Genomic DNA, 14,656 nt, shown 5'->3' on the forward strand with positions numbered 1-14,656 from the left:
TTTAACCTATGAATCCCAGCTCCTAAAATGTATTATTTATGCTGTTCATTATTGTATGTTTAAAGAAAATTAACAAATGCAAATTCTTGGAGTAGTTCTGAAGAGTTCTGTTCAAGTAAGAAATTTCCCCCCATTTTTTTAATCTTTTCTCTAGAGAAATTTTCTCTATGAATATAGTAATGAAAGTACTACAGATGCACCACAGGTAGCCCAGAAATAACCCTGTGTTTTGTATTCAGAAAATATGGAAAGCTTAAGTTTTGACTTTATAATATATATCTCATCTTCTTGCTCCAGTGCTTCCACCAGAATTTCATCAAATTGTATAGCATCTTTCACAAATATTGTCTTAAGTCAGCAGAGACTACTAATGTTGTCAGTACATTGCATTGCAAAGTGAAGTGCAAACAAAAATAAAATTGCCTATTATACTTAATGTTCTAATGCTGTTAAACTTGGTTAAGCTTGATATTTAAATAGTGACAGCTAAATTCCTCAAACTTTTAAGATGGATAGGAATTTGGGTCTGGAATTATCTTAATGCTGTACACTTGGTATAACCACAGATGTTTTCTTTTATTCGTGAACTAAATATAGGCACAGAATTCATAATTTTGCGGTTAGTACGAGTAATTCATATACACAAAGATAAAGAAATATGTGATTGTAGATTCCTGTCCTGGATAAACTTATAGATGCACTTTGTTGAGGTAGGCAATCTAATTAAATAAACAGTTTTATATATACGTTGTCCAAGTTCTATAATTTCCAAACATCCAGATTCTGAGGTATATCTGTTGCTTTTAAATAAATTTTAGTGCCAAGATAACATTTATGCAACCACTGAGAAATACTTCTTCTGTGATGATAAAATAAGGTCTCATGAGCAGACCCATAATTGTCACTATGTAAAATCTAATTGAGGAGTCTTTAAAAATTGTTGTGATTTTTTTCTGTGTCGCTTATGTGTTTCCAAGTTACCTAATATTCTGATGCTTAAGTCTAGTAGCTTATATAGAATGAACTGCTTATTTTCTAACAGAAAAACCGCCTTATTTAGCAGATTGTCATTACTCTTAGCGTTGAGTTGCATTTTTGCCAATGTATTGATTAGAGGAGCAGGCTGAATTAGCATAGGGGCTGGCTTCTGATTGGCATCCCTTCTTTTTTATTAGTGAGTTATTAGTATTTTTTTGTGTTTAACATCAGAAAGCTCTTACTCATGTCCAGGGTGAGGTTCTAGGTAGTGTATACACACCAACAGGTGTTCTGGAGTCATGGGTTAAGTCTTAGGACTCAGAGGCCTTGTGGACACAAGCGTAATATAAGCGCTGTTTATATTAATGATTGCAAACACCTAAACAGTAAAAAATGTAGGTGCTTGAGGCTGTGAGTACACAGCCAAGTTAGACAAGTGGTCCCACCACTGATGTATCATGGACCAGCTGTCCCACTTGTTTATTTTGACAATGAGCCAAAGATTCTCATTCACAGTGTTTGTGCTTACATACGTGAATGCACACAGCTTAGGCTGTGTATGTGATAATTAAGGTTAAGGTCTCTGACAAGTCTTTTTAATTTTTTTTTTAAACCACAAATATTATATACACTCATTTTCCTTATTTCCTCTGCATGTATCACTTAACATTACCAGTTATGTTATTTGTGGATATCATAATAGGAGTTTCTGTTGTTTAAGTTGGTGATAACCAAGTTCCTGAAAGCTATATACTACTTAAGTGGTGTTTTTTTTTAAAGGATGACCATAAATAAAAGTCTCTCTGTCTCAGAAAAAAAAAAGTGGCATATACAGATTTCCTTATTTATCCTAACTATATCTCTGCCCTCTTCACATCCTCTAAAAGATGAATCACTTGCCTCCTCTCTTTGCTCCACTGTTGAAGGGTTCCTTGCCTTGAAGTTGCATGACTAAGCTAAGAATAAGATGAGGACAGCAAATGGATAGTGAGATAGGAGAACACAAGCAAAACGGTACATTATTTGTCAGCATAGCAGCATCTTAACAGATGTCATTTTTTTCTGTACTATAAAAAAGGATAGGTTTGAAAGAGGTAAACAAGTAGTTTTGTGGATAGATAAAGGGAATTCATCCCATGGATGGGATCAACCTGATAAAACCCAAAAAGATACATCTGTGAAAATGAAAAGGTATGTGGTAGAGTTTGGAGTGTTTGAATACTAACTCCATTCTTTCAATACTGAATGAAGGTTTAAGCTGTAAAGTGCTTTGAAAGTAAGGCAGCTTGTATTTCAGGAGTGAGTGGAGAGGGAGTGGGAAGATATCCAAGAAAATCAGTATGTAACAAAATGGGAGAGACCTGTCAATTAGATACTGATTCTTGGATCATGTCTTGGAGGGCATGAGCAGAACAAGTTTGCATTTGTCAAGGCTGGAGAAGGTGACGTTGCAGTGATCAAGATGTGAGATAACGAGTACCTTGTTGAGACTGAGCTACCCAGCTCTCTTAGAGAGCTTTATTCTTTGTGAAGTATGAGGAAACCACATCTTTACCTGAACAGTCTGAATGTGAGGACAAAGAAGCTGTAATGAAAGATGTTTGCATTACTGACCTGTGTGATGAAAAAAGTAATGGTAATGTCTACAATAACGAAGAAAGAACTAGCAAGGAAGAACCACAGCTTTTTTTTAGCTACGTTAAATTTGTATTGATGCCTAACTGTTCACAAATTGATGCTGGAGACACAGGTTGAGATTTTAGGAAACTGGTCACAGAATGTAAATCGTAGTATTTCATCTGTTTGGATCAAGTCCCACGAAGTGTAACTGAGATTTGTTGCAGCTTTTCTCCTAAGAACGTCTTTGAAGCCTATTGACAAGGTGATTTAAAAACAAAACAAAACACAATGAAAAAAACACCAACAAAAACCCAAACACTTTCCTCTGATGCTGTTGCTTCAGAAAAGGTCATCAATCTGCACTATGAATGAATTCTAAACTTTATATATTTTTTTTTTTTTATGTATTTATTTCTGCAAGTTGCAGAAGGATTCTGAAAGGAGGAGACAGCTATTGCTGCATTGTTCCCTAGACTAATTTGAAGGATATTCCACGTCTGAAAAGAATCCCAGGAGGCTCCTTCACAGGGAAGTGTTAATAATTTCAGAAGGAAGGAACTCTTAGTTAAAGCTAAGTGTGTTGGCAGTGGCCTGTGTATATAGGACACTTCTCTTTTTTCCCCATTTTCTCCAACACCTCTTCAACGCTTGGCTTAAAGCACCGTGTGTAATGGTCCGAGCTAATGAGGTATATTTTGCAGTTTAGGCTATGAATGTGTACAGTGAGTTACCAGAGCAAAACTGATGAACAGCCACTTGCTAAGCCAAGTGCAGTTGCTTGTCATCATTTATGTGCATATGCTAAAGCGATTCTCCTCCTCCCATCCCCTCCCAAGACATCTTTATCAATATATCTCATTCCTCCTTTATGAAGCTTCCACTGTAATGTTCTGAGGCTTGGGCTCAGATAAATTGTGACTGTCACATTCAGTTATGACATATACTATGTGTCCTGTTAACGGTGGCTTTCTCCCTCCACAGGGGATGTCATATGTCTGCTACCTGACATCATGTAACTTGTTTTACTTGAAGCTGATTAGGTCATGAGAAGCAGAAGATTACTCTCTAGTGAGCAGCACTGCATAAATCCTGTTTTCTATGATAAATTTTCATATATAAACATTTCATACAGGCTCAGGACTTGTAAAAATTGATTTCCATTGGTAACTCGGATCACTTCGCTACTGCAGGCTGTGAATAAAGGAAAAGCTTGACTTTTTTGTACAGTGTTTAGCGTGAAAGCCCTGAATCCAAGTTGTAGTATTAATGCACAATCACACAAAGGTTAAATAAGATCCATAATGTGGTGCAAAAAGTTAAGATTTCTCAAAACTCTCCCCGGTAAATATCCCATGAATTGCTGTGAGCAAGTAGTGCTGAAGAATGCCAGTCCTATTTTCAAATTTGATAAAGATCTGTTTTCCAAGTAAGGGTCTGTTACAGCCATTTGTAAATCCCAGCCTTCCTTTTAAACCACATTAATTGTTGTCTTTTTCCTTGGATGTCTTAGCTCCATCCACTCATAAGTATCATGCTTTTTCTAAAAATCCTTAATTTTTGGCACTTCTGGTGGGAAGTCTGTCTTTAGACAGGGAAGTTCCCTGTCTTTAGCCCTCAGTTGTTTAACACCATATACTCTACTAATTCCTAAAAAACTGTGAAATTAGAGACATAATCCATTTGGTACTGAAACAGACGACTTGGGACTGTTCCTTTTGTTACAATCAAAGGCAATGTGCTGCAGCCACAAAAAGAGGCAGCTTCACAGAAATAATGATCTTAAGAGTGACTGTGATAAATCAGGCATCGGTTTATTGTATTAACCTATTTTTCTCCACTAGAGGCTGTGCAGACAGTGCTGAATAATAAAATGACAATTTATGTCTGTTAACACTTTGTTAGAAACTTTGTAAGAATGTGGCTTTAGTATCAGCTGATTTAGGATCAGAATAAAGGAACAAATTGAAATTGATATCATCTACAGTAAAATAAATTGTTTCTTCATTTATAGATATGGCTTTTAAATTCTGACACATTGCTGGTGGAGTCTTTAGGAAGTTCCTCCTCCCACAGTGTTTTTACACTGTTTGGAGATATTTTCATGCCTAGCTCTGGACCAGTGAGGACCTGGAATGCTGTCAAAGTCCTTTACCAGCCGTGCATTAAAAGCAGGAATAAGGAGTAAGTACAGCCTTTTCTGACCTCAGGTTCTGATCTTTGGTTTGTTTTGCATTTCAGGGCAGCAATATTTCTTTGAGGTTCTTTGGACAGGCCATTAATCTCAGAGATGTATCTCTTTGAAATTGCATACAATTTTTTAATTTATTATTTTTTTTAAGCAAAATGCCAGAGGAATAGTATTTGGTTTCTGTTAACAGCCAGAGAAAATCTGGTTGTTAAATTTTTGCACCATAATATTAAAAAGTAGACCAAAGACTAATGTTGTTTCTAGGGGCACGTGTAGATAACTTAGGTATATGACACAAATAGAAGTTGTCTCTGTTATACAGGAATAATGTGCTTTTTCATTTATGCTTTTTTTTCCCCATGTTAACTCAGTGTACTTTTAGAGCTTGGTCATTTTTCCGGCTCTGTTGGCAGAAGCTGGAAGGATGATGGTGCCGTGAATCCCATGGGGGGTCAGTGAGTTCTGTCCGTATGGTCTCAGAACATGCTGCTCTGCAGCCATAGTTCCAGGTGATGTAATCCAGGGAGGAGGAAAAATTGAGGGGACATAAGGAGCATGGGCTGACTCCTGAATGATGCATAAGTTTAGCCAGATCTCCCTCTTAGCCTTCAATTTCTGTGTTTTGCATGAAAATCTGATCTCATCTGTCAGGTTATTTATGGGAGTAACCCTCTCTGCACTCCCACAGTAAAGAATTTGGACCTCTTTGGTACAGCTGAAACTAAGAGGGTAGAGGTGGGTAGTTACTAGTTTAGCAAATTATACCTGCCTGTTCCAGCTTCAGTCTTGACCATTTTTGCCTTAAAATTATGCTTTGTTTTGCAAGAGAAAGAGCTGTTCACAGGACTGGAATTTGTCTGTTTAAGCCAAGTTATCTTCAGTGCTACAGGTGTTGTCTGGTGGGTCGCAATAAATTAGCGTAATGATCATCTCTGTATACACAGATAATGCATCTAACAGTGTCCCTGTTAAAAGATACTTGTGCATGTAGCCTGGCAGAATAATATGAATAATGCTATATCAGTATAGCATACTCTCAGCATATAGCATATCCTCAAAAGGAAAGTCCTTTCTAGATAACGATTCAGAAGTTCATCGAGTTATCTAATTAGCCTCTCTGTGTTTAACTTCAACTTGCTTTCAGCCCAGTGGTGGCATTATTTCAAAAAGAAACGGGGCCCTGAGAGAAGGGGAAAGAGAAGAGGCGAGGAAGATGGTTGAGTACAATGCCATATAAATGTTTTTCTTGGATGTGTCCAAGTCTACTGGAGCTCTCATAACGGAAACATTTGATTTCAGCAAGCTTTGAAGTCTACATTATGAAAAACATACACTGCCTAACATGTTCAAGCCTTTATCTGTTGGAGAGCAAAGATAAGAGAATATTGATTAAACAGTGGCTCCAGTGTTTGCAGGTGATGGAGTATGATTTTAGCATAATTTTCTGCTTTTGTTTCTGCAGTGATAGAAGAGAAAGCAATGGTTTTGTGTAGGTCACACTTAAATAGTGGTTTGGTTTTATTGTTTTTTCTTTAAACTCTTGGAAACTAGATAACAGATTTAAAGAGGTTTGGATGTATTTAAAATTTAGAAGACATTCCCTCCAGACTCAGTCAGTACACAACTAATTTATAGCCCAAGACCTCATAGAAGTTCAACAAAAATGTTGTCTCACACAGACAAGCAAACATGTGCGTATGAATTTAAATATTTTTGTAGGAGAAATATACACCTTACTGGAATGTGTGATTCATCATAGTGTTTATCCTGAATGTTGCCAAGTGTATCCTTTTTATTTTTCAAACAGATCCTATATTGAATAGATGAAATAAACTCTGACATAGGGAGAGAATGGAAAATTCTAATATTTAGAGGAAAGGTCATACTACATTATTAATGTTATTCATGTAAGAGAAAAAATAACCTTTATTAATGTAGTAGCTTCAGAAGTTGGCACTGGAAAACCTCTGTGATCTAAATGTTATCTAGTGATCCAAAATACATCTTAAAGTATCATAATTTAAACTGCTTATTCTTAGAATGGGAGATACTGCAAGAACCACTACCTGCTCTACAATAAAGGAAGCTTCACTTACCACTCTTAAGTCTTACAGAAGTGTAACTTACAGTTTTGCTTTTCAAGTTTCAATTCTTTATCACTGAGAAGATTTAATTACCTTAACACACATTCAGTTACTGTGACATGTTATTGAGATAAAAGTCATATCTACTTAGTCACTTACCTAGCATTCACAAATGCTTTTCTTGAATGGAGTTCTCAGCAGCAGAATTTTACTGTGAGATTATATTCAGTTCTTTCTATTTCCCCGGACAGACTTGTTACAAATCACTTGTTTCTGAAGATTACTTTGTATTTATCTTTGGGATTTTGCAGTGAGCAGAAGGCACACTGAGGTTTTAATTCTCTTCTGACAGTAATTGACATCTTCCCTGTCTAGTCCCTGGACAAATGCAAAAACAGAAGAGAAAGAACAGAGGGTTCTTTTTAAGGTTCAGAAACTAAAGCAACTATTTGTTTAGTATTGTTTTCCTATTTTTATATTTCTAGTAAAGAACAGTAAAAAGGACATTAGCACTTCAATCTGTTTCCACTAACTCATTTATCAGGTGGCTTGAAGTACCGCCTGGATCTGTGCAATAAGATTGAAGTCTTTCTGTATTGAACAGGAATGTAAACACAGCAGAAGCCAAAATATCAAAACCAGTACAACTTATTTAATACAATGTGTTTGCATTTAGATCTCAAATATTATTTCAAGAATTCTGAACAAAGTGTCTGATTTCTTGAATAGTGCAAGTTCCAGAGGTTTTAGATGCCCACATTCCGATAATTTTAATACGTACCTTGCTTGTTTCTGCACGCACACCTGCCTTTGAAATAATGCAAAGGTTTCAGAGCCCGTGGTCTGCTCCCCGTGAGTGGGGAGTAAGCAAGGATACCTCCTGTGTAGGAAGCAGTCAGCAGGAGGCCTGCTTGTGACCTAGACCCCAACAGTTGCAAGGGGTGATATCCCGTTGCATGTCAGAGAGCCTCTTCAGTTGTTGCGAGTCACTAGGTACGCTTGGGTCGTGTCCGATTCCTGCAGTGCCAGAATCTGATCTGTGCGATGGGAGAGGAAGCACCTTCCTTACCTGGGGACACTGCAGAGTCTGTGCTGGGTAGCTGGGCCATAGGTTAAGACAGATTAAGGTAAACTAGAAATAAAAGCATTTATTTGTAATATCTAAATATAATAACATAATCACACATTTGTAAAACATGGGTGAAGAAATGAAAGAAAATCTGTACTTAGTCTACTTACACAAGCATAAATCTACTTACTCTGAGATAAATACATGGTTCCATGATAGCAGTCAAGGTCTCGGGCTTTGTGAAATTCTCCCCTGGCAAGCTGTCTCTGCTAGAGAGAACCTAACTGGGATTGCCTAATAATTCACATTCAGGCACCCTCTTTTTGAAGTAACCCTTAGGTTCAGATTCCTTGGGACGTACTTGAATATTTCTCTTGGGGGGAGGGTAGTAGCTTTTATACATGATCTTTCTTTTCAAGACTTCTAGGATGTCAGGAGAAATTTATGGTCTCGCTCCAAAACTCATTTTATTCCTTCTTTATTCAGAGCACAGTTTTGCAATTCTTCATAATTAACATAATGCTTATTTCTCTTCCTCCGTGTGAACAACACTGTGCTTCAGTGAGCAGCAGAACTCTCTTTCCTCCAGTAAATCACTGGCATATCTATCACTGTACCTTACATTCAGTATTACTCTAAATGTTAACAATGCAAAGGAAACAAACATTTGAGTAGGATAAATGTTCATGGTTCATTACCGGCTGCTGAGTGATACCAGCCGCAATGATAATTAACCCATTTGGAGCGATAGCTGTTTGGGGTTGGCTGATCCTGAAGCCTGCTGTAACAAAATTGTGTTCTGAGTTAGGCTGAACGTTGCTGAGAAGGTGATTACCCCTTGTGTGGTGTCTACCTTTTTATTGACAACATGCTGATTCATGTTCAATTTGTTGATCTGTGTTGACCATCAGATCCTTTCCAGTAGATTGCAGTCTACACAGCCTTCCTCTCTGTTTTTGTGCAGTTGTCCTTTGTCAAATTACATCCTAATTTTGTTCAGAACCTTTTTTCCTGTTGGCCATGGCCATTTTGATTTCCAACATGTGGCATACTGATGGCCCTTCCCAGCTTCATGTCGTCTCTGAACGAAAGAAGCATCTCTCTTGTTCCAGCTTCTGGGAGAGAGACTGAGAGATGGAATAGGACCAAACTAAGAACACGTCATGTGGAGCCTCTCTCCATATACCTTTGTTTTGGCAATGAATTATTAACGGTTGTGCTCTGTATGTTAGACTGTGTTGCTTAAGAACGTTCAGTAGCTTTTAAGGCATTGTGAAGTTAAGACATGGTTAGGTATATCCAGACGTGCTATTTATAGTGTAGCTCTTGGCATTCGTCCTTGCAGAGCCCTATTCCTCTGAACTTCGTGAGGGTAGCCTTTAAGTGTTGTATTGATTTGTATCTTACTCCTTCAGCTGTTAAACAGGGCTAGAAACACTTAGATGTGTCTTATGTGTGATAGCATGAGTTCTGGGTAGGTCTGTCTACAGTTAGGCTTCCAGCCCTTGCGGGAGCTTTATGAGCAATCCTTCTACAACAAATCAGTTGAAATTATATGCTGTCATTTCTTCTTGTCACCTTTGAAAAAATTATGTTATGAGTGTAGTTGGGTCCCATTAGAGAAGGATGCCTTGTGCATTTTCTGCTCCGTTCTTACTTAGATATTTATGGATGATGTGTATGTGATTATGTTGGTTCCCTCCACTTTTCTCTCAGCAAGGCTCCTTTTCTCCACCTACAAATCTGCTGTGCAGACAGAAGAGGTCTTCCTTTCAAGTAACAGGTTCTTGGCAAATAACACCTTATGCAAACAACTTTGACTGCTGGGAGTGATAATGGTAAATACTGCTGAAGTGAGAGTGTTGTAAAAATGTATGAAGAAAATCGAAAATACAGTTACATGGCAATTCGACCATAACTTGATCTCAGAAAATATATGTGAAGGTACAGTTAGAGGAAAATTACATTTTTCTGTGCTAGGCAAAGCTTTGTCAAAAAGCCATTGATAGCTTTTTATTTCTCATATGCATCTAGATTCTCTCTGAATGGCTTACAGCTTTTGCAGAAGCCTTCTCCTATGTAAGAATTTGCCACTTATCGTTTGAGAGTTGAAAAATTACTTCCAGAAATTGTTCGTTTTATTAGCTTTAGAGGGACAGAATAAGCTAGAAAATTAAGTTTGTGGCTGAAAACCTGGAGTTTTTGAGTCCCAATGCTTTTATTACAGTCCATGCATAGTAAGCTGTTTATGAAGCTGTTACTGGTGTATTCCAGAATGTTTTTTATTTGTCCCAAGAATGGCTTTCATTCTGTATACGGCTCTAGAGTAATTCACCTCTCATAAAAGCACCAAACTGTGTCCTATTTCACTGATTTTTGTATGTCTGAAATAGAATGCGTTTACCTAGTGTGTCAGTAACTCTTGCCTGTAGAAAACACATGGGAGCACCCAGACCAAGAGTTGACTGACTGAGGAGTGACCAATGTTTCACTGTTCTGTGCTCTCTTTAAGATTATTTCTGTAGTATAATAAACTTCTTGTGCTATATCTGGAATGATTAAATGAGTGGGTGTGATTCTAAATGGAGCGTGAAGGATCTGTGTTGTTTCAGATAATTTTTTTTTCTGTTCCCTTCTTGAATTCTTTCATGGTATCAAGTTAAGAGAACTGACACCACTGGTGGAGTGGGTTGTCTTAAAAGAGCTGACTGAGCAGCCAGGCGAAGATTTTTGAAAGATGCAGTCTGATGCCAGTCAGGGTTTTGGGACAGGAGGGAAAAAAAAAATAGTTTTCAGAGTTTGATAGACATGTGGAAGCTATAAGCCTCCTGAACTTTGAATGCTTGGGCTGAAGAAGGAAGAGATGAAAGCTCCATCTGAGAACTATTATTTTTAGCTAGAGATCGTTCTTCAGAAGAAAGAACTGGTCTTCAATACTGGTAACAGCCTTTCCAACCTCTAGGAAAAGATGTATGCAACTTTTAAGCGTAACTTTCAGGAGAAATATCCTTTCTTGTTTATTGAAACTAGACCTGCCATGTGCAGCATCCTTTTATGGTAGTTACTTAAGAACTTCATTCTTGTTCCTAAACACAGGTCTGATATATCTTTCCAGCTCTTCGGAGCTGTCATATTTTTGCTATCTAATCTTTCCAATTTTAAATAGTCTTAGAAGTACTAGCTGAAGTAGAGAAAAATGTTGGAATAAACCCTTTGTCTACCAAATAAGGTCTCTTGTATTTTTGCTCAAAAATTTTGCTCATGTTATCATTACAGCTGAGCTTGTTGCTTAGCTTGCCTTTTTTGCTCATCTTTTGAAATTTAGCACTGAAGTCAGAGGAGGTAGGGTTCTGACTGTTTTTTTAAAAACAGATTTGCAATCCCAAATCACTTAGCCATTTGTTAATAATCTGACCAATAGCCTGCCTTTCTTCTTGTGTAGCCTGAAAGATGCTAGTGTGTCACTACTCATCTTGCAGGGTACTGCTGTTGTACTCTGCATTAGAAGTGCTAAATGCTCTATACATAGTAACAGGCAATGTAAAAATAAGAAATTGACTGTAAGTGCTATTGCTTAGCTACTTCTTACGTTCTATTTTTTTAGAAAAAATAGATAAATATGCTATTAAGATCTATTACATTTGAATCAGGATTTGTGATTCTGTAATATGTAGAACAAAAAATACAATTCAGGCTTGTATATTTTTTTCGGTATTATTCTTCATATTTATTTGTGAAACACTGTACTACAGGTAAGCACAATTTTGGTAGTTCTCACATCTCTCTGGTTCATATTGCTGTAGCTCAGCTCTTTTGGGAATCTCAGGATTAGCAACAAGAGAAATGTCTAGTTGGATGGGAAAAAAATTGTGAATTAAAAGCAGCAAGACTATCTGAAACTAATTTAAAATGTATAGTCTGAAATAACTGCATTGCCAGGTAGTTAATTCCACTTTTATAGGATGATAAGAATGTAAGAAATGCCATGCTGGGCCAGAGCAGTGTACCATCTAGCCCAGTATCCTCCCTCTGACATCCAGAGGTGTTCTTTAGAGTAGCATGTGAGCGTCAGCACTTCCTTGTACCTGCTCAGCTCTGTAGTTGTGTTAAGGATGTTCGAGGGCACAGCCCTGCCTATTTCCTTTACTATCTGTTCATGCATCTTTTGGCCATCTATTTAAATAAACAGTTTTTGACCTTACTGGTGCTGTCTGCCTCCACAATCTCTTGTAACAGCAAGTTCCAGAAGTTCACTACTGCTGTGTAGTACTCTTTTAACCTCTTCTAAACTGATGTCCTGCTAGTTTCAGTGAGTTGCCTCTAGATCTAGGATTGGGGGATTTAGCAAACAACAATTCTGCATTAATACAGACAAAACGGTCATGGGGATCCTAAACTTTGCACTGGGATTACAGCATGTGGTTGGTGTTCTTGCTGATGACATTTATGAGTTAGATTTATGGGCCAGTTTGCTGGACGGACAGCAATGTCACATCTATTCAAGTCTTACTACAAGACATGTATATACCTGTATTATATTCATTTTGCTTTTCTTGTAACACTGCTTTTTTGAAAGCCACATAGCGATGATCCGTTGAGGATAATTTTATAATCGTAGGTCAAACTATAGCAGCTTTCCACTTAGAGGCTTGCATTTTTTTTCTCATACTTATAAAGACTGTTGGGTTCACTTGGGAACTCTAAGTACTCAACTCCTGCAATGCCTTTTAAATGACAGGATCCATTTGAGAGAGCAGGAATCCTATAACAAGCCAAGAGTGAAAACCCAAAACTTACAAAAGCCTGTTGGACAGATTGCTGACAAGAACTGCTTAAACCTCAAAACTTGATTTACTGAATTCTAGGATCTTGGGCTGTTTTAAATTAATTAGCATTTGTTGTTTCTATTGTATTTCTACATGACAGGCTGCGTAAACTAACAATACTTAGATTAACAAAATGATTTAGACTGCTAATTTTACTTGCAATACTTTTAAAATCAGTAAGGGTAAAGCAAATTGGGAGCATATGACTTGAGACCAAGGAAGGCTAATTTGTGAAGTTGTTCAGAATATTTCCATTTGTGTGTGGCAACAATAGGATATTGCTATTGGTTACTTATTTTGAATACTCTAGCATCAAGGATAAACAGAACAATCAATTCTCATGCTGGCTCCTCTGAATACTGTCCTTAAGCTATAAATGAAATAATTTGTATAACTAATAGGCATAATAAGTGATGCCTATGTGGATATGAATGTTTGAGGCAGAAGAGGATGAGATCTAACTGGAAAGGTGGAAGGTGGTGTTCCAGAGAATAAAATTGCTGCAGCATTTTAGAATTTCAGTCAAATATGTTCCTGAATTTCAGTCAAATAATTGCCGAAGGCAGGACTATTAGATCTACTCAGATGTGAGCTGTTGGATTGACTGTGCCCATTTTCCCTCTGGTTAAGAGAGTATTAAATTTGGTTTACATTCTTCCCGGAGTGTACGCATTACCATAATACCTGTTAAGCCTTCAAATATTTCCTTACTTCACAGCGACGCTGACTGGATTCTGATGTTATGGAGTTCTCCAGAGTCCCGGAGGCAGGAATAGAGAAATCACTTGAGTGCTCCTGTGGGCCCTGATTTTGCTGGCTTTCCTGGAGAAGGCAAAATTGTACAGTGTCTTGTTGAACATGGTTCTTCAGGGAAATGACTGCAGGCATGTGTGTCAACTGGATGTCCATGTCTCCAATGCTGCAGCTGGGGCTTTTCAGCTGGTACTGATGGGTTCAGCTGATCAAGGCTGCTGCATAGTATCAGTAGCAGAACTGGTTAGAAGTTGGGTTTTAAGCTAAGCAGAATTTTTCTTTCCCCTGTAGACATTGATTTTTCTGAACCCTCCAAAACTCTTTTATTTCAGTATGGAAATATTGTTGAGGTAGTTGCACTTTCGTATGTACTTCTTTTTCCTTACTGGCTGGCTTCCGAACTGTCCTATGTCTCTCGGAAAGCAATATGGTTGAGCAATAGAATGCGTTTCCTCATTTCTGTCCAAAGTTGATATCTTGTGATGAAAACAATTGTAAGGCCTACAGAGAACACTGCTGAAGCATTTCTGAGTATTTTTTACACTAAATTTTCTTCCAGATTTTAAACTTCCTCCAGAAGTTGGGGAATATTTTTTAATTGGGACACACACACACACACGACAATCCAGCATAGTTTTGACCAGCTGGAATTAATGCTGGTAATGCGAAGAATCATGTTCTGAAAAAGGGACTTAAAGGAGCTCTAAGAAGAGCCATCAGATATTTAATGATTTAGTGCATTTTGAATCTAATATCGTTACCTAATGTGAGCTTTACTGGTTGTAGTCATACCTAAAAAATTTGTCCGTCGATCTTTTCTATTTCCCGTTTTCAGCTGTTTGCCTGTTATTGCTGCAAACTGTTGTTCAGCTGTTGTATTTCAAACAGAAGTGGCTGCACATCAATAATATTAAGCCCTCTAATTTTTCAAGCATGTCATGATGATTAAGAAATACAAACTCTTGTCTGAGTTGAGAGGTTTTTTGAAAACTATATTTTGTTTTTCTGAAACTGATGAAACTCTCACTGTCTAGTGCAAGAAGAAATCAGTTACTGAGAAGCTGTTTTTTGCTCCCCAACATAGCAATTTTGCAGACACTTTTAGCACCTCTGCAGCTCTCCTTTATGCATAGGACCA

At 37.5% G+C, this 14,656-nt stretch overlaps 1 protein-coding gene across 1 annotated transcript in view; it reads left to right on the forward strand.

Annotated features, from left to right (window-relative positions):
* Nucleotides 1–14,656, forward strand: part of UBE3D (ubiquitin protein ligase E3D) — a 97,139-nt gene that overhangs the window by 23,588 nt on the left and 58,895 nt on the right. The window contains exon 7 of the mRNA XM_009333224.1: nt 4,610–4,779. Within this exon, the coding sequence (XP_009331499.1) occupies nt 4,610–4,779 (170 nt within the window). The remainder of the gene's footprint in view (nt 1–4,609; nt 4,780–14,656) is intronic.

Source organism: Pygoscelis adeliae, unplaced genomic scaffold (assembly GCF_000699105.1).
Source record: "Pygoscelis adeliae isolate BGI_AS28 unplaced genomic scaffold, ASM69910v1 Scaffold57, whole genome shotgun sequence".
In the NCBI taxonomy this organism is placed as follows: domain Eukaryota; kingdom Metazoa; phylum Chordata; class Aves; order Sphenisciformes; family Spheniscidae; genus Pygoscelis; species Pygoscelis adeliae.